This window comes from Bolinopsis microptera, chromosome 3 (assembly GCF_026151205.1).
Source record: "Bolinopsis microptera isolate Bmic1 chromosome 3, MBARI_Bmic_1.0, whole genome shotgun sequence".
Classification (NCBI taxonomy): Eukaryota; Metazoa; Ctenophora; class Tentaculata; order Lobata; family Bolinopsidae; genus Bolinopsis; species Bolinopsis microptera.
Window position 1 is genome coordinate 18,005,774 of NC_087074.1, and position 26,917 is coordinate 18,032,690.

Sequence of the window (26,917 nt, forward strand, 5' to 3'; positions counted from 1 at the left end):
CCACTTGCTGGCTGGTACCCCCCTCCCACTAGCTGGCTGGTACCCCACCCCCTCCCACTAGATGGCTAGTTCCCCCCCCCCCCCCACTTGCTGGCTTGTACCCCCCTCCCACTAGCTGGCTTGTACCCCCACCCCCTCACTAGCTGGCTTGTACCCCCACCCCCCTCCCACTAGCTGGCTTGTACTCCCCCCTCCCACTAGCTGGCTTGTACCCCCCCCCCCTCCCACTAGGTGGCTTGTACCCCCACCCCCCCCCCCACTTGCTGGCTTGTACCCCCCCTCCCACTAGCTGGCTAGTTCCCCCCACCCCCCTCACTAGCTGGCTTGTACCCCCACCCCCCTCCCACTAGCTGGCTTGTACCCCCCCTCGCCCTCCCACTAGCTGGCTTGTACCCCCCCACCCCCCTCCCACTTGCTGGCTTATACCCCCCCTCCCACTAGCTGGCTTGTACCCCCCACCCCCCTCACTAGCTGGCTTGTACCCCCACCCCCCTCCCACTAGCTGGCTTGTACCCCCACCTCCCACTATCTGGCTTGTACCCCCCACCCCTCCCTCCCACTAGCTGGCTGGTACCCCCCACCCCTTCCCACTAGATGGCTAGTTCCCCCCTCCCCCACTAGCTGTCTGGTACCCCACCACCCCCTCCCACTAGCTGGCGGGGGGGGGGGGTAAGCTAGCGTACCCTTGGCGACAATAATTGAGCTTGCAAACCGAACTTTGGCAGCGAGTTTTATAAAACATGTGTTAAACAAATCGGAGGCTAGCAAACATACCTTAGCTGCGAAAACTTTCGGTAAAAATACGACTTTCCGACTAAAGTTTTCGCAGTCGTACATTTTATCTGGCGAAAATTTTGAATGACCAAAATTTACCTTGTCCAAGTGCATTTTTTCCCACCTGGTGCGGGTCTCGTGACAAAACTTACCCCAATTCATGAAGTTATAAAAGAATTTGTTCATCTGGATTGTAAATTTCTATCAAATACTACGAATTTTATATGAAACTTTTCACACGAAACAGTAGTCTTTCAATTGACGAAGATATTTCGTTCAAAATTTTCGCCAGCGAAATTTTTCGGAGTTAAGGTAATTATATAATTAGTTAAGGTATTCCATATAATTTAAATATAGCAAGAAGGTAATATATGATAGTTCCAAGCTTGCTGTTTTCATCTTGATTTTAATATTTAATAAAATCGGGGCTTAAACCAAATCATCTTAACTAGTTCGAGTTTTATTTCCCACATAATATGACAAGCTAGAAATCTATAAAATGCTTATAATGATTATTGCACGAAATAATCTCTCTCTCATAATCGTAGAGAGTTGCTCCGATGCGCTTAGTTCTTAACTTTTCCAATATATATATATATATATATACACATATTATGTATATGTAAAGAGTAATGAAATTGTATCCTATGATGTCGCAAGTATCCCTTGCTGACTTTTCCGCTACACTAACATGCGTGACACGAAGTGAGCGTCTGCTAGAAAATGTTTGGCGAAGTTGAGAAATCCTCAGCGAGTTTAGACTCCCAGTACCCGCCCCTATATGTGTGGTAAGTGTCCTGCGTGTCAGGGTCAGTGTACTCCTGGAACCACCTGAACAAGAAAGAAGGTGATATTAGATTGCTGAGTAAAGGGTGAGGTTGATGACTATGAAACTTGTTAAGTGTTTAAATTTTAACATTTGTCTACACGATGAAAAGGTGATTACTATAAATGATGTCACTTACACATGAGTGGTGCTTTGGAATTTAACCACATATAATTACGCGGAGAAAAACGATTTCTCAAATTACAGATGACATGAAATTGCCCAAACAAAGTGAACTACACTCTGGTCTAACATATCCTAAATTACTACCATATCTTGCGCGGGGTAAATACTGTTAAAAGAATAATTGTCATTTTATCATGTTTATGGTAGGGTTTTCTGTGTAGCACTCTGTTGCCTCTGCTTTTGTATATGCTTGAAAGATGATAGTGTAATTGATAGTGTAATTGATTTTCCGACTTTAAAGCTGACTTAAGAAACCAGGGAATTAATTTTTTTTCAAACATTCCAATTTCCAATACATTGTGCAGAAAGTTGGAGATTTAAATTTTGGAAGCATGTAAGGATAGAGATCTGATATCCATCGTAAATACTAAAAACACTCTAGCATAATTGTAACTGCAGTTTTACAGAACTCTAAATGCTTAATGAACACTCTTGCAGGTACCAGCCGTATTCACACTGACAGAACTGAGTTTAGCCATTTTCCGATACGAGATTGGGGACGGGTTCTATAAACAAACAAACAAACAAAGAGGATAGCATTATGTGTTATATCTACAGCTGTTGTTATAGCCACTTTCCCAAATGCTTTGTTACAATTTTATATACCTCGGAGTAACGACCTCAAGGCCAGTATGCTCTAGCGCGTCCTCATATCGAGGCTCCTCATCTGATGATGACTCATTTTTGGAGACTGATTTTTTGGACAACGTTTGCTGTTTTCTACGTCCCCTGTGATGGATGTAAAAAGATGAGGTTTTAATGCCTTTGTGATGAGTGATGGGGGGACCCACCCATTTTGTCCTCATATTTTGGTCAAATGGGCATGGGGAATGATTGTCATAGATGGGAATTGCAGGGGAAGTTGAGAAAAGTCAAGGAAAAGTCTTCATTTTTCTTCCGTCCATTTTGTCTTGAACGTTTGGTCAAATTGTGTCATGAATGAAATTGTTGGAATTGTAAATTGTTCCACGCGTTCAATGTTAATGTATTCCTGAAATCGTGTAGTCCCCCACGTCCACTTACTGTGGATTTGCATTTTTATTGTTCTTCCTACGTCCTCGTTGCAGTTCTTCGAGCCGCAACTTCTCTTCAGCAGCTTCATCTACCTGTCAGACCAAATGTAAGAATGTGGGATCATTTTCTCCTTCTTGAGATACAAAACAAGTGTCCGCATAATGCAACATGAACCCCCTTCTCCCCCCCCCCCCCCCCCCCCCCCCCCCAGCTTTAAACAAACCTTCCCATGTTCCAACTCTCTTTGATCGGGACGGCACCTGGAGTCAGTATGGCAAACACCCTCTTCAAGCTCGTTCAGTTGTAGGGAGAAAGGTGAGAAGCCCCAATACCTGGGGTCAGTACGGTCAGAGATACGGTCAATATACGGTTTAAAGATATCGCAGTGCTGTGTGTTTACAGTGTCAGGCTATTGTTCTAATATAAAGAAAATATTTTACTTTTTCTTCTCCTCTAAGATATCAGTCTCCAGGTTCCACACATCTGTCCACGTCTCTGAGTCCACGTGCTTGTATTTGAAGTGACTTGTCCAATCTCCTTTGATCTGTATTTCCACATTTCCTTCCAAATCATATACCTCACCTGTTGATCAGTTGATGGTTAAAATATCAAATAGCAATCGGAGTGTGTGCAATAAATGAATTATCTTGTAACGAAGTAAAAAGTGTACACGCCAAAAAGATATAGATTTAAGATTTACCTTTAATCTTCGTGTAATGTTTAGTAGTCTTATACGGTTGGAAGAAGAGACAAGCTTTCTGTCCAGTCGAATGATTCGTAATTGTAACAGTGCCTTCCTGAGCAGAAGAAATTAGACCTCTTTGAATAATGAAAACAAATTATCACGATGACTTCATCCACTATAATACTATATCATGCCACGCATCACAGAGTGAAAAGGGATATTTTATTGAAATTAATGAGGCGGAGTGACAATTATTTTAAAACATTCTTTCATCATTGCGCTCTCACTAAATCGCTCGCCCAAATTTTAAGAAAATTCTTGTGAAAAGGCCCTGAGGGTATGAGAGTGATCTCATTCGGTGTATTTTTGGACGCTGATTCCGAATCACCCCCCATGACAGGCACGAATTCGATTGTTTAGGGCGCGGGTTAGAGTTAGGGTTGTGGTTAGGGTTATGGATAGCTTCGGAGTTATGGTTAGGAAAAGGGTTTATGTAAAACCGTTTTGTTCGGCTGCAAATCCATAAAAACCAAAGTCACGTGATAATTTTTGGGCGAGCGAATTAGTAAGAGCCACATCATTGATATGTTCCTTGAGATCTCACAACTTGGATCCGGCCACAGCGATTGTGCGCGCGTCGAAAATAGTACGCGCGCGCTAATTACTGTATATTTTTCAGAGTTCGGCGTTCGCGCTCTACATACTTCTAATTATTGTGGAGATCTACGTGACATGTTCGAAATAACTTTACACTATATCGTACCTGATCATTCCAAAGCTGTCCTAAAATAATGTTGTGTATTGTCGTTGTAGGCTTCATCCAGGAAAAGTGTTCACCGGTGTGACGAACCTTAACATGAACGGATCCTGTAGGAACTACCTGGCAATGGACATATAGTTAGAAACTACTACTACTAAGTATAAACTACTGCTACTACTACTGCTACTATTATTACTACATCGAGGTAGTGTTCAATCACAGCAGCTACATGATACAAATGGGACAGGAACAGGTAATATACACTATACACTATCATATAGGTATAGTACATATTATCTGGTACAAACCTTGAAATATGTAGGTCTAAACTTAGAGTCCATCTTGTACTCCTGCCAGAAAGTCCACAGTTCGTGTTCTGTGTGTAAACACGTAATAGGAGGGTGGTGACTAACCTGAAATTTGATACCATTAATATTACAAATAACGGTATGTGTAATCCCCCTCCCTCATTTAACAAACCGCAGCTGTATACTTTACATACTAGCCATATTTTCAGTATTAATGAAATATAAGATTGTGATAGTAAGAATGTTGTGTACATAATTAACTATTTATAATACAATGACTCAAAAAGCCGTTTAAATGAATGCTAGAAGAGAATAGTTTCGGCAGAATCAGTTTAAGACTCTCAGTCAATATGGAGGTAACCTACTTGACACCTGTCAGATCTTTTGCTTGTCACTTTAAAAACTTATTTATTTTTAGTTCTGGTTTTATTGATTGTTTCTATTCAGTTCATTATTGCTTCATATCCAGGGATTGAATCCCCGAATTCTTTACAGCAAATGATTGTGATTTTTGTTACGTTTCAATTTTAGGAATCAATAAAGCTTTTTATAAAAGCTTGTAAATAAAAATTTACTAATTTAATGTCAGGATGTCGCGATCAGCTGAGTTCACTTGCGTGTTTTATTGCTTCTGTGGCTAACTTATGTATATGTACTATACTAATGTGTATATGTATTGTACAGCCTGGTATAATAGAGGGGCGTGCCTATTGAACAAAAGAGTTTGCTCATTTAGCCAAAAACGTACACTATTGTCACCTGGTATCATCATGATAGGAAAAGTGAACAAATTTGAGAAAAAGAAATTAACAATTTTCAGTTCGTTCAGTCATCCATTGAATTTTAAATGATATATTTCATGATTCATCATTGATTCACAGTTGCATTAGATGTGTGTTTATTTCAGTTAATAGTTGCATTGGATGTGTGTTTATTTGAGTTATATATAATAGCTGTTACTACAAGTAACTAGTTGCTAGGGTGATCACGTGACAAGTAACTAGTTGCTAGGGTGATCGCGTGACAAGTTACTAGTTGCTAGGGTGATCACGTGACAAGTAACTAGTTGCTAGGGTGATCACGTGATAAGTAACTAGTTGCTAGGGTGATCACGTGACAAGTAACTAGTTGCTAGGGTGATCACGTGATAGTTCGTTCAATTCTACTTTATTGTTTTGTAAATACATTTCAACTAAAGTGTTAAAAGAAAGAGCTTGAGAAAAGTTTCTGAAAATGTAAGGATTCAACCAAGAAATTCCAACATGCTAATATGCAGATTATATAATATATAATGCTAATATGCAGATTATATACTGTAAATATTCCGTTATGTGTATAGTACTGTAAACATCAGGTAATAATATGCTCTTACAAACTGGAATACAGTTAAACGTATTTTACTCGAATGTTACGTCCTTACTCCTTATGGCTTATATTGTACAGTTGTACTACATAGTGTACACGGCACGGTGTCATACACAAATATCACACAAACTTCACTAACCGCCACAATGTATTGAACTTCTAAATTTACTATTTTTGTCAGGATGTAATACTGTAATTCACTACTATATAAATGTGTACTTACTGTACTACTATGTTATAACATAGTATATAATATATAAGGTACTACATTGTAACTTTATAAATAGATGGTATCTACATATACAGAGTACACAAGAGAGCGAGAGAGATATAGGGAGGGAGGTAGGGAGGGAGGGAGGGAGAGAGGGAGGTAGGGAGGGAGGGAGGGAGGGAGGGAGGGAGGGAGGGAGGGAGGGAGGGAGGGAGGGAGGGAGGGCGGGAGGGAGGGAGGGAGGGAGGGAGGGAGGGAGGGAGGGAGGGAGGGAGGGAGGGAGGGAGGGAGGGAGGGAGGGAGGGAGGGAGGGAGGGAGGGAGGGAGAGAGAAAGAGAGAGAGAAAGAGAGAGAGAAAGAGAGAGAGAAAGAGAGAGAGAAAGAGAGAAAGAGAGAGAGAAAGATAGAGAGAGAGAGAGAGAGAGAAAGAGAGAGAGAGAGAGAGAGAGAGAGAGAGAGAGAGAGAGAGAGAGAGAGAGAGAGAGAGAGAGAGAGAGAGAGAGAGAGAGAGAGAGAGAGAGAGAGAGAGAGAGAGAGAGAGAGAGAGAGAGAGAGAGAGAGAGAGAGAGAGAGAGAGAGAGAGAGAGAGAGAGAGAGCTGATTTCCGTCTACAATAATTAGAAGAGTGTGTAGACAGTGAAGTTGCCAAGTTACAAGCCAATTAAATTCACTGTTACCATGACAACAGCCAATCAGACAGCGAATAAGATCATGTTTGATTTCCTGTCTACAAATACCAATGGGATATTGTGGGCTACTACTTGTATATTTTGATCTGTAAAATGTGGGCTACTCGTTAATCATCCAACTATTCCCCACATCTCAACTTTATAACATCTATATATAGAACATCTCGTGCTGTTTCGTTAAGTCAATGCAAGTCGTAACAATACATTGTTAGCATTCCTAAAATAGCGAGGAGATACCTCTATATTATATACAAATACCGGATCCCTTTGTGTGACTAAAGACACCTCATCTCAATATAGAGAACAGTGTAAATCAAGTGTAATGTATAGTGTAGGAGAACAGTGCAAATTAAGTGTAATGTATATTGTAGGAGAACAGTGAAAATCAAGTGTAATGTATAGTGTAGGAGAACAGTGCAAATCAAGTGTAATGTATACTATATAGTGTAGGAGAATAGTGTAAATAAAATGTAATGTATAGTGTAGGAAGAGACAAGGACATATGAAAAAGGAATTTAGGAATGTAGGCAAATTTTCGGCGGCTACATTCTTACAGTAAGAGCCTAGCAGGTCAATAGTAAAGTTAAGGGGGCCGGCCCCGGCGTCTTCATGTTAAGTTAAGGGGGCCGGGTCTTCATGTTAAGTTAAGATTTAGTTTGCACACAGTTAAGATATATCCGCTGATAATGCAATTTAATGAGCGATGATGCAGATGTGACACTAAATGTCAGGCACATCTTATTGAACAGAGGTCTAATGGTAATGTAAGCAAATCAGGCAAATGTAAGTTGAGTTGAAACCATTTCGGGTTAAATTCGCAAGTATTGAAGATTTATAACTGTAAATTTCATTATTAATATAGAAATAATATTGATATAATTGATTTTATTATGATGTGGGCTTTAAAGAGAAAATCAAAAAACTTTTCAAGCACTAAAATGGAGAAGACATGGACAACTACTAAACAAATTTATGACTTTCTTGAGAAGAAAAATGTGGAAGAGAAAGTGAAAGTACCTGTTCTGCTATGTGAAAGAGGAAGTGAAAGTACCTGTTCTGCTATACAAGCGTAACCTTTATCCTCTCTTACAAGCTCGTAGGTTTCTGCCAACAGAGGGTTGAAAGGTTTACTGTACCTGAAATTAACTTTGTTAATAGTCAGCTAATTATACTATTTGTGCTAGTGGCAGTAGAATAGTTTTGTGTACATTACATACCTTTATAAAGCCATACAACTCTAACTTACACTCGTACTAGCTTCTAACATACATTATAATAGTCCAGCGTCCTGCCAGCTTTAAATACTTCGTACAATTACCAGTAAATTATAAAATAAGTTATAAAGTAAGTTATAAGTAAAGGGCAGCTTAATAATGAGCAAGAAAGCTATTATTATATAACCAGTCCATATGTGCCAAATGTGGCAGTTTTTATTTTTAAGTAAAAAGTAAAGCTTTCAAAATGCCTTGTTTATATATTGTTATATCCTCTAGTAAAATCATTAGTGATTATTATATATACACTACATATTACATATACATATAATTAACATTTTGAGCAGCCCATTTGTTCGTGTTGGTGATTAACAGCTGGATTTCTCGTGTTCCTAAGTACCGTCTAGCTAGTTCCTTACATTTCACACTTTGCATAATAGCAGAGATAATTGCAACATGAGATGGGTTTTTAAAAGTATAATCAGTAAAAGCGTCATTATCACATAGCACGGCAAATACCGCTAAAAAAAGGTTACATTATACCCGGCTTTCTTTACAGTTTACAGTTTGCACTATAATGTATAGGGCTATACATCACAATATATCCATCACACTATACATTTCACACACTATACATTTTATGTACAGGATGGGCCAAAAGTCAGTGGGCATACGTTGGCCTTAATAGCTCAGTCACTGAGTGCCCAATTGAAATAATTCTTTCTGGTATGACTTACTACCACCACTGGTTCGAGGAATCTGTCAAATCGAAAAATGTTCGAGTTCATTTTTTTCAAATGGAGGTTCATTTTTGCATTTATTTGATAGTTTGGATAGTCGGATCGAGCTAAATTTTATTTTATTTTATTTTTAAACTTAGAAAAAAATCCCGGTCAAAATTCGGCATTTCAGCCGGGACCGGGATCCCCTGTTCCGGTCAATTTTTGACCGTTACCGGGATTAAGCCGGGATCCTGGTCGAACCCGGATAATTTATCCCTAATCTTTATACCAAGAATGCTTATTTCTCGGATAATGTTAGTAAAAGTAATGTTCAGTTTTCTAAAGATACGCTTTTGGAATGTCTTAATTGTTTGATAGATAATTCTTATGTTACTTATCAGGGTCAAATTTATAAACAAGTCATTGGAATACCAATGGGTATTCCATTGGTAATTTAGCATATTATTATGATACTAGTGTAACCCGGCCTTCGGCCGGGATTTCACTGCCGCAGTTAAAAAGGGTAGGAGTAATTACCCGCTGAGTCAAAACCCGCATTAGGTGAGCAATTCTATTCGGAGTTCCCTCACGTATCCAATAGTTTCTGTACCACGACTATTACACCTCATCACTCCCGTCTTAAACCGCTTTAAATCGTTTTAGAAATTAACCCTTATTAACTCCGCACCACACCCGCCTTATATTTGAAAACATGCATTACATTGTCGTATGAAAGTAAACAAACCGACCGCAATGAGTTCCTCCCCCCCCCCCCCCTAATAAACTTATAGTATTATATGCATAAACAATTGTCGTATGAAAGTATGAACTCTCTCTACAGTTAAACAGACCACAATCAGTGCCCAAGTACACTCCTAATATCACTTGCAGAGCTAACCTAATTACCAACGCTACAAAGAGAGCGAATAGGAAGAAAAAGTGAGCCATTTTAGTGGCTCACTCCATAATGTTGCATTAATAGTACAAAACCATCAATTAATCCACTTACCACCGGCCGATTTTTATAAAATTTGCTTATTGGCTTCGTTAGAGTTTTGTCGGCACTATACCGAAAAAACCAGTCCCGTAACTCTTACCGTTTTTTTTGTATAACCGTTCGGAAATTTCAAACATACACACACACACACGCACACACACACACACACACACACACGGATTTCTTGGTATTATTAAGGTGATTACATAATTTAGCATATTATTATTATATGAATTACTAAGTACTAACCTTCTACTGACACAGGCGTAAGGTATAGCGCTGAACACCGTAAGATACATCAACCTCATAGCAGAAGTAATACTCTCTGAAACAGTTAACTCTAGATAACATGTACACTGTCAACCCTGCAACTACTCTAATACACACACTTAATTGTTTTCAATACTATTATATAATATATCATTAAATACTACATATTTTCATCATTCCTCGCTGTAATAAACGGGTTATGATTTTATTATTTGGAAATATTTTGAAATATTTGCCTTAGTCCTCGTACAACAAACCAGCAAACTTTCGAATATTATTCAACAGGGTGAGGAAGAGGGTGAGGGTGAGGGTGAGGGTGAGGGTGAGGGTGAGGGTGAGGGTGAGGGTGAGGGTGAGGGTGAGGGTGAGGGTTTAATAATTACCATCGGATGCCTTGTCAAGTAGGTCTGAGTACTCCAAATCTTCAGACAATCTCTGCAAAACAAACAATCAGAACTTTAACTTTACCAGAATAGAGGTATATATGTATATATATATGAATAGAGGTATGTATAGTACATTGTACATGCCACATATACAATACAAGACTTCTGATCAATTTCGATACCCCCAAGAGACAACCATTGGCAATTTTATGTAATACATATGTTAATTTGTTGAGGAAAACAGTGAATTAGTTTAGGGACTGGCTAAACATTCAGCTGATAGAGTTAATTAGTATAATTAGTATAGAGACTGCAATCAGCACTATTGTTGGAACGGTTTAGATAATTGAGGAGAGATCATATATAACAGTATATCATATCCTGATAGTTGGATAATATATAATATTGAAACAGGAAGTTAGGAATGTAGGCAAATTTGTAGACAAAATATGTGTCCTTGTCTCTTTCAAGTTTCAACTGGATATTATCCAACAATCAGTATTTCATCATGAGACTAATAAACAGCGAACTACTCCAACATTTTATATAACATATCCCAAACAAAATATGAGGCTTCGTTGTACATAAAACGTCGAGCATAATGATCCCAAAAAGGGCGTATTTTCGATGCAAAACTACTGAAATGTACGGGTCACAATGAGAGTACCTGCAAAAACGTCAGGGGTTCGTTAAAATGCACAGGGATTGCTACTTTGGTCAGGTCTTTGCCAACAAATGATTTTAAAGTCCTCCACAAGCTTATTTGGACATCGTGTTTAGGGACGGGAAGTTTCATTCTCCTCTTTCTTTCCTTCATATCTGAGGAAGTTTTTGGACATTATTATAGAAAGAAGGAATTTCAAATCAAGAAGTAAATCCGTGCTGTGTTACACTACATACATATTATCAATGAGGAGTATTACCTAAGTACCTAGTATAGGAGTATAGGGGTTACCTTGAATATTGAGGAGTTTAAACTCTTCGTAAGCGTCTGGATAAGACATATCATTAGATAATTATAGCTAACTGAAACAGAGAATTATAAGACATATCATTAGATAATTATAGCTAGCTGAAACAGAGAATTATAAGACATATCATTAGATTATTATAGCTAGCTGAAACAGAGAATTATAAGACATATCATTAGATTATTATAGCTACCTGAAACAGAGAATTATAAGACATATCATTAGATAATTATAGCTAGCTGAAACAGAGAATTATAAGACATATCATTAGATTATTAAATAGCTAGCTGAAACAGAGAATTATTAGACATTATATCATTAGATGGTATTTGGACTTCATGATGAGAAAGAAGATCTTTCATCGAAGATCAACGAGTTTATGGTCTCTATTGGCCAAAAACCTTGTACGCATGACTGCGTTGGGTTAGGAACAATTTCAGAAGGTTTGGGCAACAGGCCAGTAAAAGTTGTCATGAGAAGTTCTGGTTCTGTTCAACTGAAAGCGATAGGGAACTTCAAAAACGTGTACATTAGTCCCGATCAGGCCTCCCACTATAAAATTCCCTAAAATTCGAGGTTTTCAAGGTGGTTTTCTTGGTTTTCATAATTGTAACTGAATTATAAGCTAAACCAATAGGATATCAATACAGAAGGTTCACAGCGGTTGACAACACACTTGGTTATTAGTAATATTTTGATTTCAAAACATTGAACAAATTAAGATTAAGGATGGCACGAATTTTAAGTTATTTCGGATATCTCCAGTCCATTGGGATTACTCAAAACATAAATGAGGGGACTGGGTGGTCAAGGCTGTGATTTTCAGCAAGAAAACTGCAGGAGGCGAAATTTTTGTAAATTTTTAGTTCAAGGTTTCCAAGCGTTTTTGTGAAAATTCAAGGTTTTTGATTTAAAATAGCAGAATTCAAGGTTTTCAAGGTTGGCTGGGAGGCCTGGTCCCGATAGAACATATAAAGAACGAACTGCACATCGCATGAACAACTTGTAAAAGAGATGAAGATTAGAATTCAGAGTGATCCAAACAACATCACTACATCAGGAATGGAACAATCATGAGCAAAGTTAAACAACCAAATGATAAGGACTGATATATTAAGTGATATACTAATGAGAGTTCTAATTTATTTTGATTATCATCAAGTTTTCAATATTATCAGCAGGTTTTGATCCTGCGTTTTACAGATAATTCTGTATTGGGTTTTCAACAAACGCCTCAAGTTTTTACAATTTGAATGACATTGTATGGTGTTACAAATTATTTATAAACCTAAATCTAAATCTAAAATTTAAAATCTTAGTGAAAAAAAAGGTCTACTAGGATAAATTGAGAAGTTGATTTAAGCTTTTAAGGTAATTATGAAATGTAAATCACTGAAAAAGTGGTCAGTGGTCTGGCACAACCGTCAGACTTTATCAGAAGTCAATTGGCAGATTCATTTTTACTTCAAAATTTGACTTTAAAGATGACAGTAATAAAAATAGCAATGTTGAAATTTCTACGAAAATTGCACAAAATCTGCATCAACACTTTATGAAACAAGAAATTTTCAATTAAACGAGAAATTTAATTTCTAGCACATTTAACAGAATAAAAAGTTGTAAAATAATTCATAAACAAATAAAGCCCATTTGGTATATGACCATTTGGTATATAACAATGACCCTATATAAAAGTTCAATATAAAAATTCAATCAAAATCTTAGTAAATTTTATAAAAACCCTTTAAGTAGTAAAAGTAGTCAATTCAATTTTTTGGCTCTAAATTTATATCTAAATCTGATATTTTAACGGCACTACCACTTTTTATTCTTCTTTCTCCTCTAAGAGCAATAATCGTTGTTCTCAATAAGTCAAATCTTATTCTTTTCCGGATAAATGTCATCGCCTCTTTGACCTAATTTTCTAAATAGTTTATCAGCTAACTTTTTGAAGAAAGTATTTGCTTCTTTTCCGGCCATTCCACCTATTGTTGATAGGACTATTCGTGTAAATGTTCCATGTTCCACTTCAACCAGTGCGCGGCTCTCCCTGTATCGTAGAAACTATACAGTGTGACCATAGTGAAACGACCGTGGGGGTCACGACGTGATACAACATACGTGTGGTTGCGAGAAGATGCGCGGCGCGGCCCAGTTGTGCATCGCGTTGGAGGAATTCGCCGCTTCGACGCGCCGCGCGAACTAGCATTCTTGCTTCGCAGAGCAACGATCTTGATGGGTTGACATTGTCAACCAATGCATCGCGCTACAAATAATTAACGAAAATTGTCCAATTGGTATTTCTGATTTCGAAAATCGGTAAAAAATTAATTAACGGCGTACGGTGGTACTCGTAAAATATTTGTTCCAATCGACGAGTCCAACTCGGCGCGCGTCCTGGTAGGTTATATAAACTTGATTGACGATGTCAACCCTTTTGCAGATTGTTGCTCTGCGAAGCAAGAATGCTAGTTTGCGTGGCGCGTCGAAGCCCTCCAACATCCAAGTTATAAACCTACACAAAATTAACAATTAAAATTTTGATAACGTAATCAACGACCAAACCCCCCCCCCCGTAATCAACCGCAAGCATTTTTTAAAAACCCTTTCGGCTGATTACGTAATATGTGAATGACATGATCCCTAATATAATACGTATATAGGCGAAATTTCTAATTTGGGAAGTTATTGACCATTGTTAACATGACAGTCTGGCCCGGCGCGCGCTACTTCGCACTTCGTAGCACTTGCCATCGGGCCAAGATGCATTTCGATTAGAAAGCAGGGCCGGGCGCGCTACTTCGAAGAAATTTAGACGATTAAGATCCGTATTCCGTCAAGAAGTTAGCATAAACATATTATTTATTGTATAAACTGCGGTTAACTTACTACTTAGCCATTAAGAAATAAAATAACCTGGACGAATAGAAACACTGTCACACGTTGTAAACTTAACCTACAGCCGTGCGCGGCTGTATCGTGGACTTCGCCACGATCAACGATAATAGTTGCTAGTGAAACGACAATGGGGGTCTCGACGTGTAATATAATAATAAAGGTAGTTCAGCAGTTCAGCAGCAGGAATGGTGATGTTATACTTATGACTTATCATATTAATTTGGAGGACTTCGCCGCTTCGACGCGCCGCGCGAACTAGCATTCTTGCTTCGCATCGTCGATCGTCGATCGTTGATCGTCGATCGTCGCTCTGCTTCGCAGAGCAACGATCTCGATGGGTTGACATCGTCAACCAACATATTAATAATAAACAATGTAAGCCTAATAATATTTATTTCATATATTTAATGCTCTGCTGAACTGTTGGTCTGCATTTACACTTCATATTAAATTAGTCGCAGAAAGATTTAGTCTCAACATTACCTGGGGACCACAGGCTATAATAGAGATTCGGCGGAATGACAGGCTGAGCGCCGCCCAGTAAGTCTCAACAATGAATAATTTTGGTTTACAACAATTTTAGTCAAAATTTTCATGACTAAATTTATGTACTACAAAAAACAGCTAGTAGTACTGCAAGATAGTAACAATAACCAATAAAAATTAAATGACATAGTAGTACTAGTACATGCCCTGCTTCCTTCCTTTCCTAAATTCCTTACAAGCTCCTCCTCTCTCACTTCTTTTCACTCATATCTTATTACCACAATATCTGCTGCAAAACCAACATGGCCCAAGTAGAAAGGGGCCTTGACGTTGTTTCCCACTTGGCCCTGCATCCCATGCTGACGGTCGGCCTTCAGTGAAGGCCGATGGTCAGCAAATAGCGATGTTAGAACTTGGTGGTAACAAATCCTGACCTCCTTTTACACCTTTAGGACGACCCTCGCAAATGCGAGAGGAATGACCCCGGGGAGGGCTCCATTGGTTTTAGTAGGTTGCCTATTTAAAAAATTAAAATTAAAAATTAAAAAAATACTAAATTTATGGTTCCTAAGGTACCACACTTTATTTAGTTCGCAAAATTTTATCAAACCTTATTTGGTTGCCAGACAACTTAGCCCTCTGAGGGCGACAAAACTGTCTTTATTTAGATGGTATTTCAACGCAACCCATTCGCCATGGCAACGAGACCGGTTAAAATAGAAAATCTTGACAATATACAGACTGGATTAAATAACGTATTGTATACAATGGTATATACTGGAACTTGTCGGTTGTTGGAAACTTTAAAAATTCTATAGAATGATACAGAAATGATACAGAAAACTAAAGCGTAGAAAACACGAAAAACGCTATAAAAATAAAAACTGTGATACATACCTACTAGCTGAACCAATTTCAGTACTGCAGAAAATAACCAATGTCAAATGTATAGAGACGAAGACAAATAATAAAGTTCTATTATAACAGACTGTAACTTCTGCTAAAAAAGCGCTCTGTAGAAACATACTGATACAACGAAGATGTTACATACGTGGAGTAGCGATTTGACTTAAACTTAAAGTGATATTATACATTATAGAACTCGTATTTCGTGTCTATTACATCATTAGATCACCATCAATCATAAACTCGGGCTTGTACAACAAAATTTACCGGCAGATCGATTCATTTTTTCGTGCGTCACAAAAACGAATAACTATTATTATTATCAACAATCAAGCAAACTTATCCACAAGTGTAGTGTACCCCCACTTATCCTGACTAAAAATATAACTGTTCATATCTAACTTCCTAAATCCAGTTCTGTTTTTAATTTAACAGTTTTGTTAAAAACTTAACGATTTTAAAAACATGTAGTCTGGTCAGTTATGCACGAAATGCATTTCATAGTAGCATTTCCAAGATTTATAGAACCGAAAACATCTGACCAGACTAAAGAGAAAAGCTAACAATATTCATATAAATCTCAGGGTCAAAAATGTACCCATAATATTCAAACTAATAATACACACACAGTCATACAAAAACGTTTCCATGATCCCGTTCAACTAATTACTAAACTATAAATCAGAACTATCAAAAATTGAAAAACGTATACTCTATAATTTGGGCACTATCATGACTGCAATTTAATCGTTATCGCAATAACCACTGCGATGATTAACAGTATTGCCAGTATCACTGCCGCACATATCACCTTTCTCTGAAATAGAAAATTAATTAACAGTAATTTTATAGATCGCCAAATTAAATTCAAACTATGATCATCATTATAAGTTATTAAAAGGCCAAATTATGAATAATTTTTGACAAGTCATTGAAATTGAAAACGCAAAGCTGGCTATATTATTTTATATTATTTTTATTTATATAATATTGAAACATTTAAATATATACCCTTCTGGTTTTATCAGTGATTTCTTTGGCTTCTTTGAGTTCAACCTCAGCCTGCTTGACATGCTCATGCGACTGATCCACGTTCTTCTCGATGTTGTTCAACATCTCACCCTGCTGCTCTACCATCAGCGCCAAGTCTCTGAACATTTCGTGCAATTGCTGAAATCGTTGTGGTCAGCACCCACAAGTTTGGTTTTTAGTATTTTATTAGTAAACGCACTTTTGGGACTTGGCACCCCTCCATCTCAAAACGAAGATCTGGTATTAACGAATAACATTATCACTTACTTTTAAGCTTTCGGCGAGTTTTGTTATGTCTTTACTTCGAGTCTCTAGTTCCTCCATGTCTTTCGGTTGAAATTGTGCCTATAAAGGATTGTCTGGATTATAGTTACTAGCAGGAACCCGTATAACCTTAAAATGGTGTCAAGGCTAAAGAGACTAAAATAATTATTGCCTATTTAATTCGCATTTTTGACACCACTTGGAGGTCCAAATTTTGGGCTCTAAAACTCCTATTTCTTGGCCAATTTTTTTCATGATAATTTGGAGGCCATTAAAGCATTTGACCCAGTGAAAAAAGTTTCAGTTGTATATCTTTTACGGTTTTTTCGGAAAGTCGCGTTAAAGTTGATGCCGTGGTGTCAGTAAAATGGTACGGATCCATATATATATATATATATATATATATATATATATATCGTCTCGCTTTATATATAGTAAGATTAGTATTAATTACGAAAAGTAGAAAGATGTTAATTTTGATAAATTAAGCTAAGAAAATATTGAATTATTACTATTCGGAAATAAGACAAAATTTCCCGATAAATGTAATTAGTCGCTAACTTTGCAATGAAATACATTAAAAATTAGTTTTAATACTTTCAACACTAGTACTATACTATATAACAAATAATTTGAGGCTCTAAGGATGTAGTTTTACGAAGATTTCAAGCCTTACGTTGTGTGTTTCCCTTCGTGTCCAAAGCATTACATTAAAAATCAATAAGAAGAAGAATTAGCGTACGTTATAAGAGAAGACTGTGAATTTTCCAGATTCTATCATATCGTCTATCTCAGCAGGCGTTACTTTCTTTTCCGCTGCAAATATATCATATATAATAATATACATTATCGGTATAATATTCTTTATCGGTATTTGGTATGTAGGGAAGAGGATTTAACATTAATAGGTTAATCCAAATTAATAGATCAATAGATTCATGAAGAAAAAAAACTGTATTAGAAATAATTTGACTTATTTACTTATTTGAATCTGTCGGGTAAGTTTCTCCTTGCATTTCTCTCTGTAATCACTCTGACACTCATTATACTCTGTCCACGTCTCAAAGAACCAACGTTGTAGAGTCGTATACTGAGAACTCATTATTCTGACGTCTGATGTACGATGGTTCTGGTCGGAGTCGTCCGCTTTTACAGCCTGTAGTGAGCATTTGTAGTGAGCAAATTGTAACGAGTTTATCTGTTTATTACATCAATCATACTTTGTCGAAACCGCTTTGGGTTGCTTTTCTAATTTTTAGTTTTGGTGAACAATTAAAAAAAAACTCAAATAACGGAGCGACAAATGTTTTAACTAACTTTGAACTTCTCATCGAGTGTTTTGAGGGCTTGTTTGACAGTGTCGAACATCTCCCTGATCTCATCCATAGCTCGGTTCAGGCTCTGATGGACATCTGGTAATATATTGTTTGGTTATTTTCATTGTTCACAGAGATCAGTCATTGTTCACAGAGATCAGTCATTGTTCACAGATATCAGTCATTGTTCACAGATATCAGTCATTGTTCACAGATATCAGTCATTGTTCACAGATATCAGTCATTGTTCACAGATATCAGTCATTGTTCACATTGCACTCCAGGTCACAGTGCTGGTAAATTACCTTCGTTTCTAGCAGCCGATCCAGTGATTTTGCCATGGTAACCTCGTATCTGATTGACAATACTTTCGATACCCACAACTTTATCTCGAACTTGCTGAGCATCTTTCAAAAACTTTTTCATTTCGTCAGCATGGTCGCCTCCTGAATGGACGTCCAGTATCGTAACTCTGCCATCATAGGCTTCATGGTCATCAGTTTGCTGAAATATCACCAGTATGTTATAGTTAGACGATAATCTTTTAAGTGATACAAAATCACGAATTATTATATTTTTGACGAAGAAATCTTGTGGATTACAACGAAGTGTCTTCATAAAGTTGAACATAAATCATCTCACGAGGAGTATTATTCAGTTTATCAAATGAAATTAAAGAAATTAAATCAACATGAATCAGATAACAGTCATTACACAGTACACAGTGTGCCACACTGACTTACTGTCAGATAACAGTCATTACAGTGCACAATGTGCCACACTGACTTACAGCTCGCAGATTTGCAAAAGATAAGTCATTGGGGTCCCGCTCCTGTAACGAATTGTTCTCATTTAACCTAGGTAACACCCAACAAGTTACCCTTCAAGCGATCAACACAAAACACTTTACCCGGTGTGTAAAGATCAGAACAAGAATATAAAATATAACAGAGATCACACAATATAAGGTAACATCTTACGAGTCTGAAGAAGTTGATGCGATCCCGCATAGTTCCTCGCTTTCTACTGCTACATCCTTAAATTAACAAGTTAAAGTCATAAAATAAATTTAAATCAGAATTTAAACCATTCCGTTATTATTCTCAACCAGTAAGGTGTAGAGAACCCCCCCCCTCCCCCATTCAACCAATCTTAATGTCGATATATTTTAAATGCACTTCTTGTGGAGGATGTCCGTAGTACCATTACCGATATATTATGCATAAAATGTAATTTTTTTCCACTTTTATAATTTTTGACGAAATTAGATTTTGTCGGAAATATAATCGAATTTATAATAATGACTAACAATATGACTAAAAGTTAAGTAAATATTGACACATTTTGATGAAAAATTTTTAGCAGCTGCTCCTTCATAATAATTGTTCATTATTTTTCACACATTTTATGCGGTACAACCTGTATTATATAAACCGATCGATTCTGACCATTTCCAGCTCAAAATATTATTTTTTGTTCATTCTGTTCATGAACCAGTGAGCTTGTTCGCCACTATTATTGCCTAGGTACACCCACAAACGATTAAGACTTATTTCATAGCAGTTATCTGAGAAATGTACGTATACTGATCACCACCCAATGTATGTATACTGACCTCAGCTCCACCCAATATGTATACTGACCCCCCCCCCCCTATTTTTAGTTTATCTTGTTCTAGGTGTGCCACTGGTTAAATCACTTCGGACTGTTCTAAAATTCCACAGTGAAAACTCCCATCAATCGAAATTGAATTGTAATAAATATTAAATATCGTATTGCAAATGTAATGCAGTAACGAAATAAAGTCACTAATACTCAAGATGATAAGAACTATCTCCCCACCATATTTATTGAAGTATGTAATAATTGTAAACATTCAAATATTTCAAATATTCAAACTATTAAAGAGCATATACAATCGATGTGGAAACACGTTAAATTTGTTAAACTCGAATTAAACTAGTTAAATTTGGATATTTAAGAAAACTCTAAATTTGCAGGCGAATTTCGCCAAAAATCAACATCATGAAAACCCAACAAATCTCTCTGTTTCTTAAGTTAGCCAGCGATCAGAGCAGCTGAAAATGTAAACTACACCCCTGAGTAAAACAATAAGTAAGTAGGTTAATTGAATTATATTATAATTATTACTGTTATTATTATCTGTGGCGAAATTTCAATTAGCAATTACAATTATATCCAAAAATAAAATGTTATTTATTAATTTAAATTCGAAAAAGATAGTTATTATTGGATCGTCATCGACTGCAGAACAGTAAAGATCGGACCAATCTAAATGTCAACTGAACCATAATGAAATTGAATTTTAGCTGATAAAATTAACAATATGCATTAAATAATGTAAATAATACTCTAGTTGCAGAGTAATTAGGTTCGTTACCAGCACGAACCTCTAATTAAATAACGTTACAACTTTGAAATAATCAAAAAAACAAGCTTGCGTGTCAGCGATTCTGTTGAGGTAAAATCAGTAATCAAAATAAACCGTTTAGTATATGGTGTGAAGTGAAATTCAAATACCCAGATTTCAATCCAAGCTCAGGTAGGATAACATAATTTATCACAAAATAACTGTATTATTACTCTTTATAGGTGGTACAAAATATTTGAGTGTATGTATAATATAATTGGTGGCATATTTACAGGACTAAAGTATTATTATGTACAGTTAATTATTTGGATTGTAAGTGTACTACTATAGCTATCACCGCTCCAACGATTACTACGATTATCAGTATCACCACACCGCAAATCAGCTTTTTCTGAAATTAAATACTATTAATATAATACTATTAATATAATACTATTAATTTAATACTATTAATATAATACTATTAATATAATACTATTAAGTTATAGTATTGTCCAATATTTTTATCCAAATTATTGCACGAACTATGTAAGGAATATATACGGAATATATACGGAATATGTTCTGAATAGTGAATATGTACAGAATATGTACAGAATATGTACGGAATATATATATGACATCTTGCTTCTTTTTATGGCAAAATCTAAGTTTGAAAAGTTCCTGAAACTTTTACGAATTAAGGTTACATATCAATTAAGTTCGCAATACTCCACGTGTATCAACCTAACACTCCACGTGTATCAACCTAATACTCCACGTGTATCAACCTAATACTCCACGTGTATCAAAAAAATGAACGTGAATATTGTTTGATTCGTTATATTGCTCGAATGAGTAGTAATAGCAACACCAAAATAGCTCAGTCAGGCACTCACTGACTGAGCTATTAATGCCAACGAATGTACACTGACTTTTGGCACCCCTCTGTACATTGTTTATGTTTTCGTTAAGGAATACGTTTTCACGGTGAAATCAATATTGCGGAAAAGTTTAACGCGAAATATTCAATCGATGGAATTGACGAATTGCAGAATATGCGGTTCCTATGGCTAAAACAGACAGGCTTGTTTTAGTGAGAAATGAGAAATGGGAAGTAAAAACTGATTATCGACCAATTAACTAATTATCAATCAATTAACAATTACCTTCCTCCACTTATTGGTTAAGTCTACAGCTTGGTGACATTCCCGCTCCGCGTCCGCAACGTAGTCACGAGCCTGGTCCACGTTCTTCTCGATGTTGTTCAACATCTCACCCTGCTGCTCTACCATCAGCGCCAAGTCTTTGAACATTTCGTGCAGTTGCTGCAATTGTTGACAGTCTTAGCTTTTAATAGAATAAATATTTGTACTCAGCTCTAATGGGGCTGAGTATGTTTAGGATGCTTGTCCCCCCCCCCTCATGCTTCAATGCTCAAGTAGATTTCCCACTTGAGAAACAAACCCAAAAGACTAATACTAATTGTTGTTTGCAGGAATTTCCCACTAGCGTTTTTTTGGGTCGCAGTTCACAATTGGAAACTTGCCTTTAAACTTTCTGCGAGTTTCGTTATGTCGTTGTGCCTACTTTCCATTTCTTCAATGTCTTTAGGCTGGAATTGAGCCTGAAAATGTTGTAGTGAAATCGAGAGCATCAGTTAATTGATAAATGAATTATTGGATTGACTAAACCGGGCTATTTTTAATTACTAAATAGTATAGTTGAATAGATAATCTATATAGATACATCAATCATTCTAATACTGTAATAAATTTATCAAGATACCGAAACCCCGATTTACCGGAATATTTCCCTTTCCCGATAAGTGTACGGTAAATCAGGATTTTACTGTAATTATAAAATTACTTCTTCGGAAGACAAATTATAAGGCACGTTTCCACGTCAAAAAGGATACACGATAACTAAAGGTGCAATCTTTCCTTTTATCGACTCAAAACTTCGTAAATACTAATGTTTAAGTCAAGATAGGAATATATGTATTATCAAAGAGAACGTTATATATAACGTTTAATTTGATATAAAGTTGATAATTTACAAACATTATAAGAGAAGACAGTGAAGTTTCCACTTTCGATCATTTTATTGATTTCTTCTTGTGTAACTTTCTTTTCCGCTGAAATAATCAACAATAAGATCTTCCTATTTAAAACAAATTTTGCTTAATATATAGAAATTTTAACGCCTAAAATAGTTTGCTTTAGGAAAAATATGAGATAGCATATTTCTAATTAACTAGAAGATTTAACATATTTTTTCCCTAATTCTGATGAAATTCATTCACCCTTAAAACCACTTTTTACTGCGCACATCCGCTACTCCGTAATCCGTATTCCTGATTCCTTAAAACATTTAATCCACATAATAACTATTATACCACACGCCAGCCTTATACAAAATTCTAATACTGATGACACGGCGACACTAATTTGCCCGAAAATATCACTGCAGTTGTATAAACTACCCAGAAACCAGGCCAACCAATTAAAAGGAACATACTAATCTGAATCTGTCGGGTAAGTTTCTCCTTGCATTTCTCTCTGTAATCACTCTGACACTCATTATACTCTGTCCACGTCTCAAAGAACCAGCACTGCAGAGATGTATACTGAGAACTCATTATTCTGATGTCAGCAGGTCGTTTTAATTCAGCATCCTTCTTCTGTGACAGTGACTGGAGATGGAGGGATATAAGCATCATATGGCACAAATTTCTTCATGACTCATACAGTAAAGCTACGATTTACCGCGGCCAACATATAAATATAATGTAACAATATAATGTAACTTTGTATAGAAGTTTTCAAAATTAAAAAGATCTGGAATCTGGATTCTTGATGATAAAATAAGTTCGGGTATATTCCAGATACTTAACAAATCGCTTTTCAGACTTTCCCCAAGGTAATTGTGCTAGTGACCTTACAAAACCGATAATTCGGTCACAATTCCAACATTATGATACGTTGAAATTGAAAAGTTGAAATTACTTTGGACTCTTGCTCCATTCTCTTCAAAGCTTCTTTCACTGTGTCAAACAACCTCCTGATCTCATCCATAGCTAGATTTAACTTTTTGTGAACCTCTGAAAAATGTTAGATTATATGACAATAACGAGTCACCTGATTATTGGTTAATCAAGGTTCGTTGACAAAACTGGAATTTCAAAACGAAGTTTTGGCAGAGGTAGAGATGTTTTATTAGGTATCTCGGTTTACAGTACCTTCATTTCTAGCTGCAGCTCCTGTAATTTTGCCATGGTACTCGCGTATCTGGTTCACTAGCTCTTCTATCGCCACTATTTTCTCCCTAGTGTGCTGAGCTTCCTTCAGGAACTTCTTCACCTCGTCTACACCACCGTCCGAATGAAAGTCTACTACTGTAGGCCTACCTTCATTTGCTTCTTGATCGTCAACTTGCTGAGAAAAATCAGTGATAAAGGTCCTGTCCGTTGGGGCTGACAATGAACGACCAGCAATGTGGCCCCCCCCCCCAATGTATGTACTTAGAATTCAGGGGGGGGGGGGGGGGGGGGCACACTACACTTAGAATTCAGTCCTAAAAACTCGCACTATAATTCCTTGATACCTAAAGAATTGAGGTATTTATTAAAACTGATTCTCAAAGGCATGCCCTATCTGAGTAGTAAATGGGAGTTGGACCTTAAAATTTTAATTTACATAGTACTACTAAAGAAGTGAGTTCGCCTGCAATGGATTGAAATCAATCAGGAAAATCAACTACAATCGGATGTGATTCAGCTTAGAACAACAAATCAAGTTTAACCCCTGTATAGCTATTATTAACTGTTATTTTAGAATAACAAATCAAGTTTAACCCCTGTATAATTATTATTAACTGTTATTTTCTGTAGGAACACTTACAGCCTGCAGATTAGCAAAAGAAAGGTCATGAGAGTTACTATGGTGGTCCTGAAGAATATAGCTCACGCAAAAATAACTTCAATATCGTATCTCTAAAAAAGGAAACTCTGAATTTAATAATGTAAAATAAAAATAGACGTACCCGGCTGAAGGAGTGAACACGGTCCCTCATACTCTACTCTCCGATACTCACATGCTATCAAGAGATTAATTAGTATTACGAATCAAAAGGACGCAGCATTAGAGAGGGTATTAAATAAGCGTACCTGGAGGGGGGTTCAGCCAGGTTTATCAGATATTGAGTAGGCTCGGAATGCAGTTTCACTCCCCTCCCCTCTCTCAGTTTCATAAAGCCGGCACCCAGTTTGTTCCTTATTTGCTAAACCTTACAATCTTGAAATTACCTCAAATTTCGTATCGGGAGATATGTTAGGCTGGCAGGACTCATGATAAGAAATCGGGTTAAGAGCTAGTTAATGTATTGGCCCGGCATTTAGAGAGGTTTTTCAAATTTATTAATGAGGATTTGGATCGACCAAATGTTTCACGGTACCTTACTTTTCTTCTGTAAGTAACCCTTCAATTTTTACAACGATTTCTATCAGAAGCATGGTGATATCAGGACTGCAGAAGTATCTAGTTACTCTGGTAGCACGGTGTAATTAAGTTACATACGTAATATAAGAGATCTGATCGCAATTGCGCGCAATTTAAGCAGTCGTTTGCGCGAACTTGAAGGTAGTTAGTATAATTTAAATTTATCTGCGCGTTCCATAAATGTTGTCCAATCGGCACGTAGCCAGTGTATGTTCTCTTTTCAGAATTGTAAATTTTGTCCCCCAAGTTTGGATCTGAAATAGCGAAAAATTTAGGTGCGTGCGGAAATTCACATCGATAAATAATACTGTTCGTAGAAGACTACCAGAAGAAGGCCTTGTATTGTATATTGTTTATGGGTCCGAAAAAATTGATATAAGCTGGAATGATCACACATTGACACATATTGATTGGAAATTTACTTTTAATAAACAGGTAACGAACAGTATTTTATTGAGAGAAGTTTCACCGATACAATGATAGAGCCCCACCACTCAGGATATACTGCAAAAGTGCATATGTACCGGTAACGGTAGAGATCTTAAGGTACTGTTCCTGGCTTCATTCGAGTCCATCTTTCTATATGGCTCTGAACCATGGACTATCAGCCAGACCCTCCCAAAGCGTATATACGGATGTGACATAAAAGCATAAACTGGAAAGAGCGGCCAACTACCGCCAAAGTGTATTGACACCTGAGAGTATCCGATAAGATAGCTGAGGGGAGGATGAGGCTCGCCAGACATGGCGGGTACATTTTTTTTATTAAATACTTTTCAAATTTTACAGAGTACAGCAATAGATGAATATAAAATAGAATCGTTCAAAATATCGCCCCCATCTGTAAAATATGATGGGCACCCAAACACGGTAAACACATAGTGAACTATGTCCGCAGTAACTTGGACCCATTACATCGAATTAATCTAAATCCAAAAATTTATGAAAAACTATTTAAGAACAAACAAATCCATGGTGAATAACTGTGGATATAGAGTCAAAATTGGTATTTCAATACGTCAAATTCCAGATACATTAGATACAGGTCTGAAATGGTCATTAATGTGTGAGAAGGTGTGCGGGTGAAGTGTGATATGAAGTTGAAAGTATAGGAAGGTAGATAAAAAAATTAATAAAACAAAAATAATAATAATATGGGGAGCAAAGAGACTAGGCTAGACTGTTGTTTCACTATCCAATAAACATTTCCATAGATGCTTAGTGACCTCAGCTTTGAAAAGACTAGTAGACACAATCTGTCTTACCTGTAAAGGGAGTCCATTCCACAGTATATGGGTTCTGTAGAAAAATGATTTTGCCAGAGGGCTATTTGAGGTACATGTGGTGTGTGAATTCTGACTTAACTTAGGTAAAATTGATGACACAATAGACAGACTGTCGAGGTGGCAACGTCTTAGTCGAGAAGTGCCCTGATATAAAGAGAGATAGTGAGGCAGCGATACAGGAATTAAATTGTTAAGAACTTTGTGGAAAAAAATAAGATCATTCAAGTCAAACTTTTGAGACAAAGGGAGAATGTCGACAAGCTTGCACTTTTTGACATATTGCTCAGGTGGATAACTGCGGCCCTCTTCAGACAGAATCCATTTAATAGCTCTCTTTTGGAGACTTTCTAATTTATCACTAAGTGATTTATTACAAGGGCGCCAGATTATGGAACAATTTTCGAATTGGCTACGAACCAGGGAGAGGTAAAGCGCCCGGCGACGTTTCTGATCAATGACAATATATGGCCATCTCTTCTGA

General features: G+C 36.9%; 4 protein-coding genes across 6 annotated transcripts in view; 1 reads left to right on the plus strand and 3 right to left on the minus strand.

Annotated features, from left to right (window-relative positions):
* Nucleotides 1-629: 629 nt before the first annotated feature.
* Nucleotides 630-11,439, minus strand: LOC134812821 (oxysterol-binding protein 1-like). 2 transcript variants are annotated; one of them, XM_063820394.1, is made up of 13 exons: nucleotides 11,363-11,439; nucleotides 11,075-11,226; nucleotides 10,405-10,456; nucleotides 10,001-10,076; nucleotides 7,870-7,954; nucleotides 4,554-4,658; nucleotides 4,249-4,365; nucleotides 3,501-3,597; nucleotides 3,241-3,382; nucleotides 3,024-3,132; nucleotides 2,810-2,892; nucleotides 2,393-2,515; nucleotides 630-1,605 (listed from the first exon to the last, which is right to left on the minus strand). In XM_063820394.1, the coding sequence occupies exons 1-13, from the start codon at nucleotides 11,409-11,411 to the stop codon at nucleotides 1,491-1,493; spliced, it is 1,305 nt and encodes a 434-aa protein (XP_063676464.1). In that variant the 5' UTR covers nucleotides 11,412-11,439; the 3' UTR covers nucleotides 630-1,490. The 2 variants fall into 2 exon arrangements, with proteins under 2 accessions (XP_063676464.1, XP_063676465.1); XM_063820395.1 differs by lacking the exon at nucleotides 2,393-2,515.
* Nucleotides 11,440-14,869: 3,430 nt separating this feature from the next.
* Nucleotides 14,870-19,325, minus strand: LOC134812730 (syntaxin-like). Of its 2 annotated transcripts, XM_063820267.1 has the most exons (9): nucleotides 19,261-19,325; nucleotides 19,071-19,112; nucleotides 18,586-18,784; nucleotides 18,282-18,376; nucleotides 17,946-18,120; nucleotides 17,707-17,780; nucleotides 16,968-17,045; nucleotides 16,680-16,838; nucleotides 14,870-16,485 (listed from the first exon to the last, which is right to left on the minus strand). In XM_063820267.1, the coding sequence occupies exons 1-9, from the start codon at nucleotides 19,288-19,290 to the stop codon at nucleotides 16,399-16,401; spliced, it is 939 nt and encodes a 312-aa protein (XP_063676337.1). In that variant the 5' UTR covers nucleotides 19,291-19,325; the 3' UTR covers nucleotides 14,870-16,398. The 2 variants fall into 2 exon arrangements, with proteins under 2 accessions (XP_063676337.1, XP_063676339.1); XM_063820269.1 differs by lacking the exon at nucleotides 19,071-19,112 and having other exon boundaries at nucleotides 15,454-16,485.
* LOC134812728 (serine palmitoyltransferase 2-like) overlaps nucleotides 17,581-26,917 on the plus strand; it is a 46,316-nt gene continuing 36,979 nt past the window's right edge. The window contains exon 1 of the mRNA XM_063820263.1: nucleotides 17,581-17,601. The gene's annotated coding sequence lies outside the window, so the exon portion shown is untranslated. The remainder of the gene's footprint in view (nucleotides 17,602-26,917) is intronic.
* Nucleotides 20,023-24,751, minus strand: LOC134812731 (syntaxin-like). Its single transcript, XM_063820270.1, has 8 exons — nucleotides 24,696-24,751; nucleotides 23,893-24,088; nucleotides 23,660-23,754; nucleotides 23,172-23,346; nucleotides 22,715-22,788; nucleotides 22,201-22,278; nucleotides 21,821-21,979; nucleotides 20,023-21,063 (listed from the first exon to the last, which is right to left on the minus strand). The coding sequence occupies exons 1-8, from the start codon at nucleotides 24,723-24,725 to the stop codon at nucleotides 20,974-20,976; spliced, it is 897 nt and encodes a 298-aa protein (XP_063676340.1). The 5' UTR covers nucleotides 24,726-24,751; the 3' UTR covers nucleotides 20,023-20,973.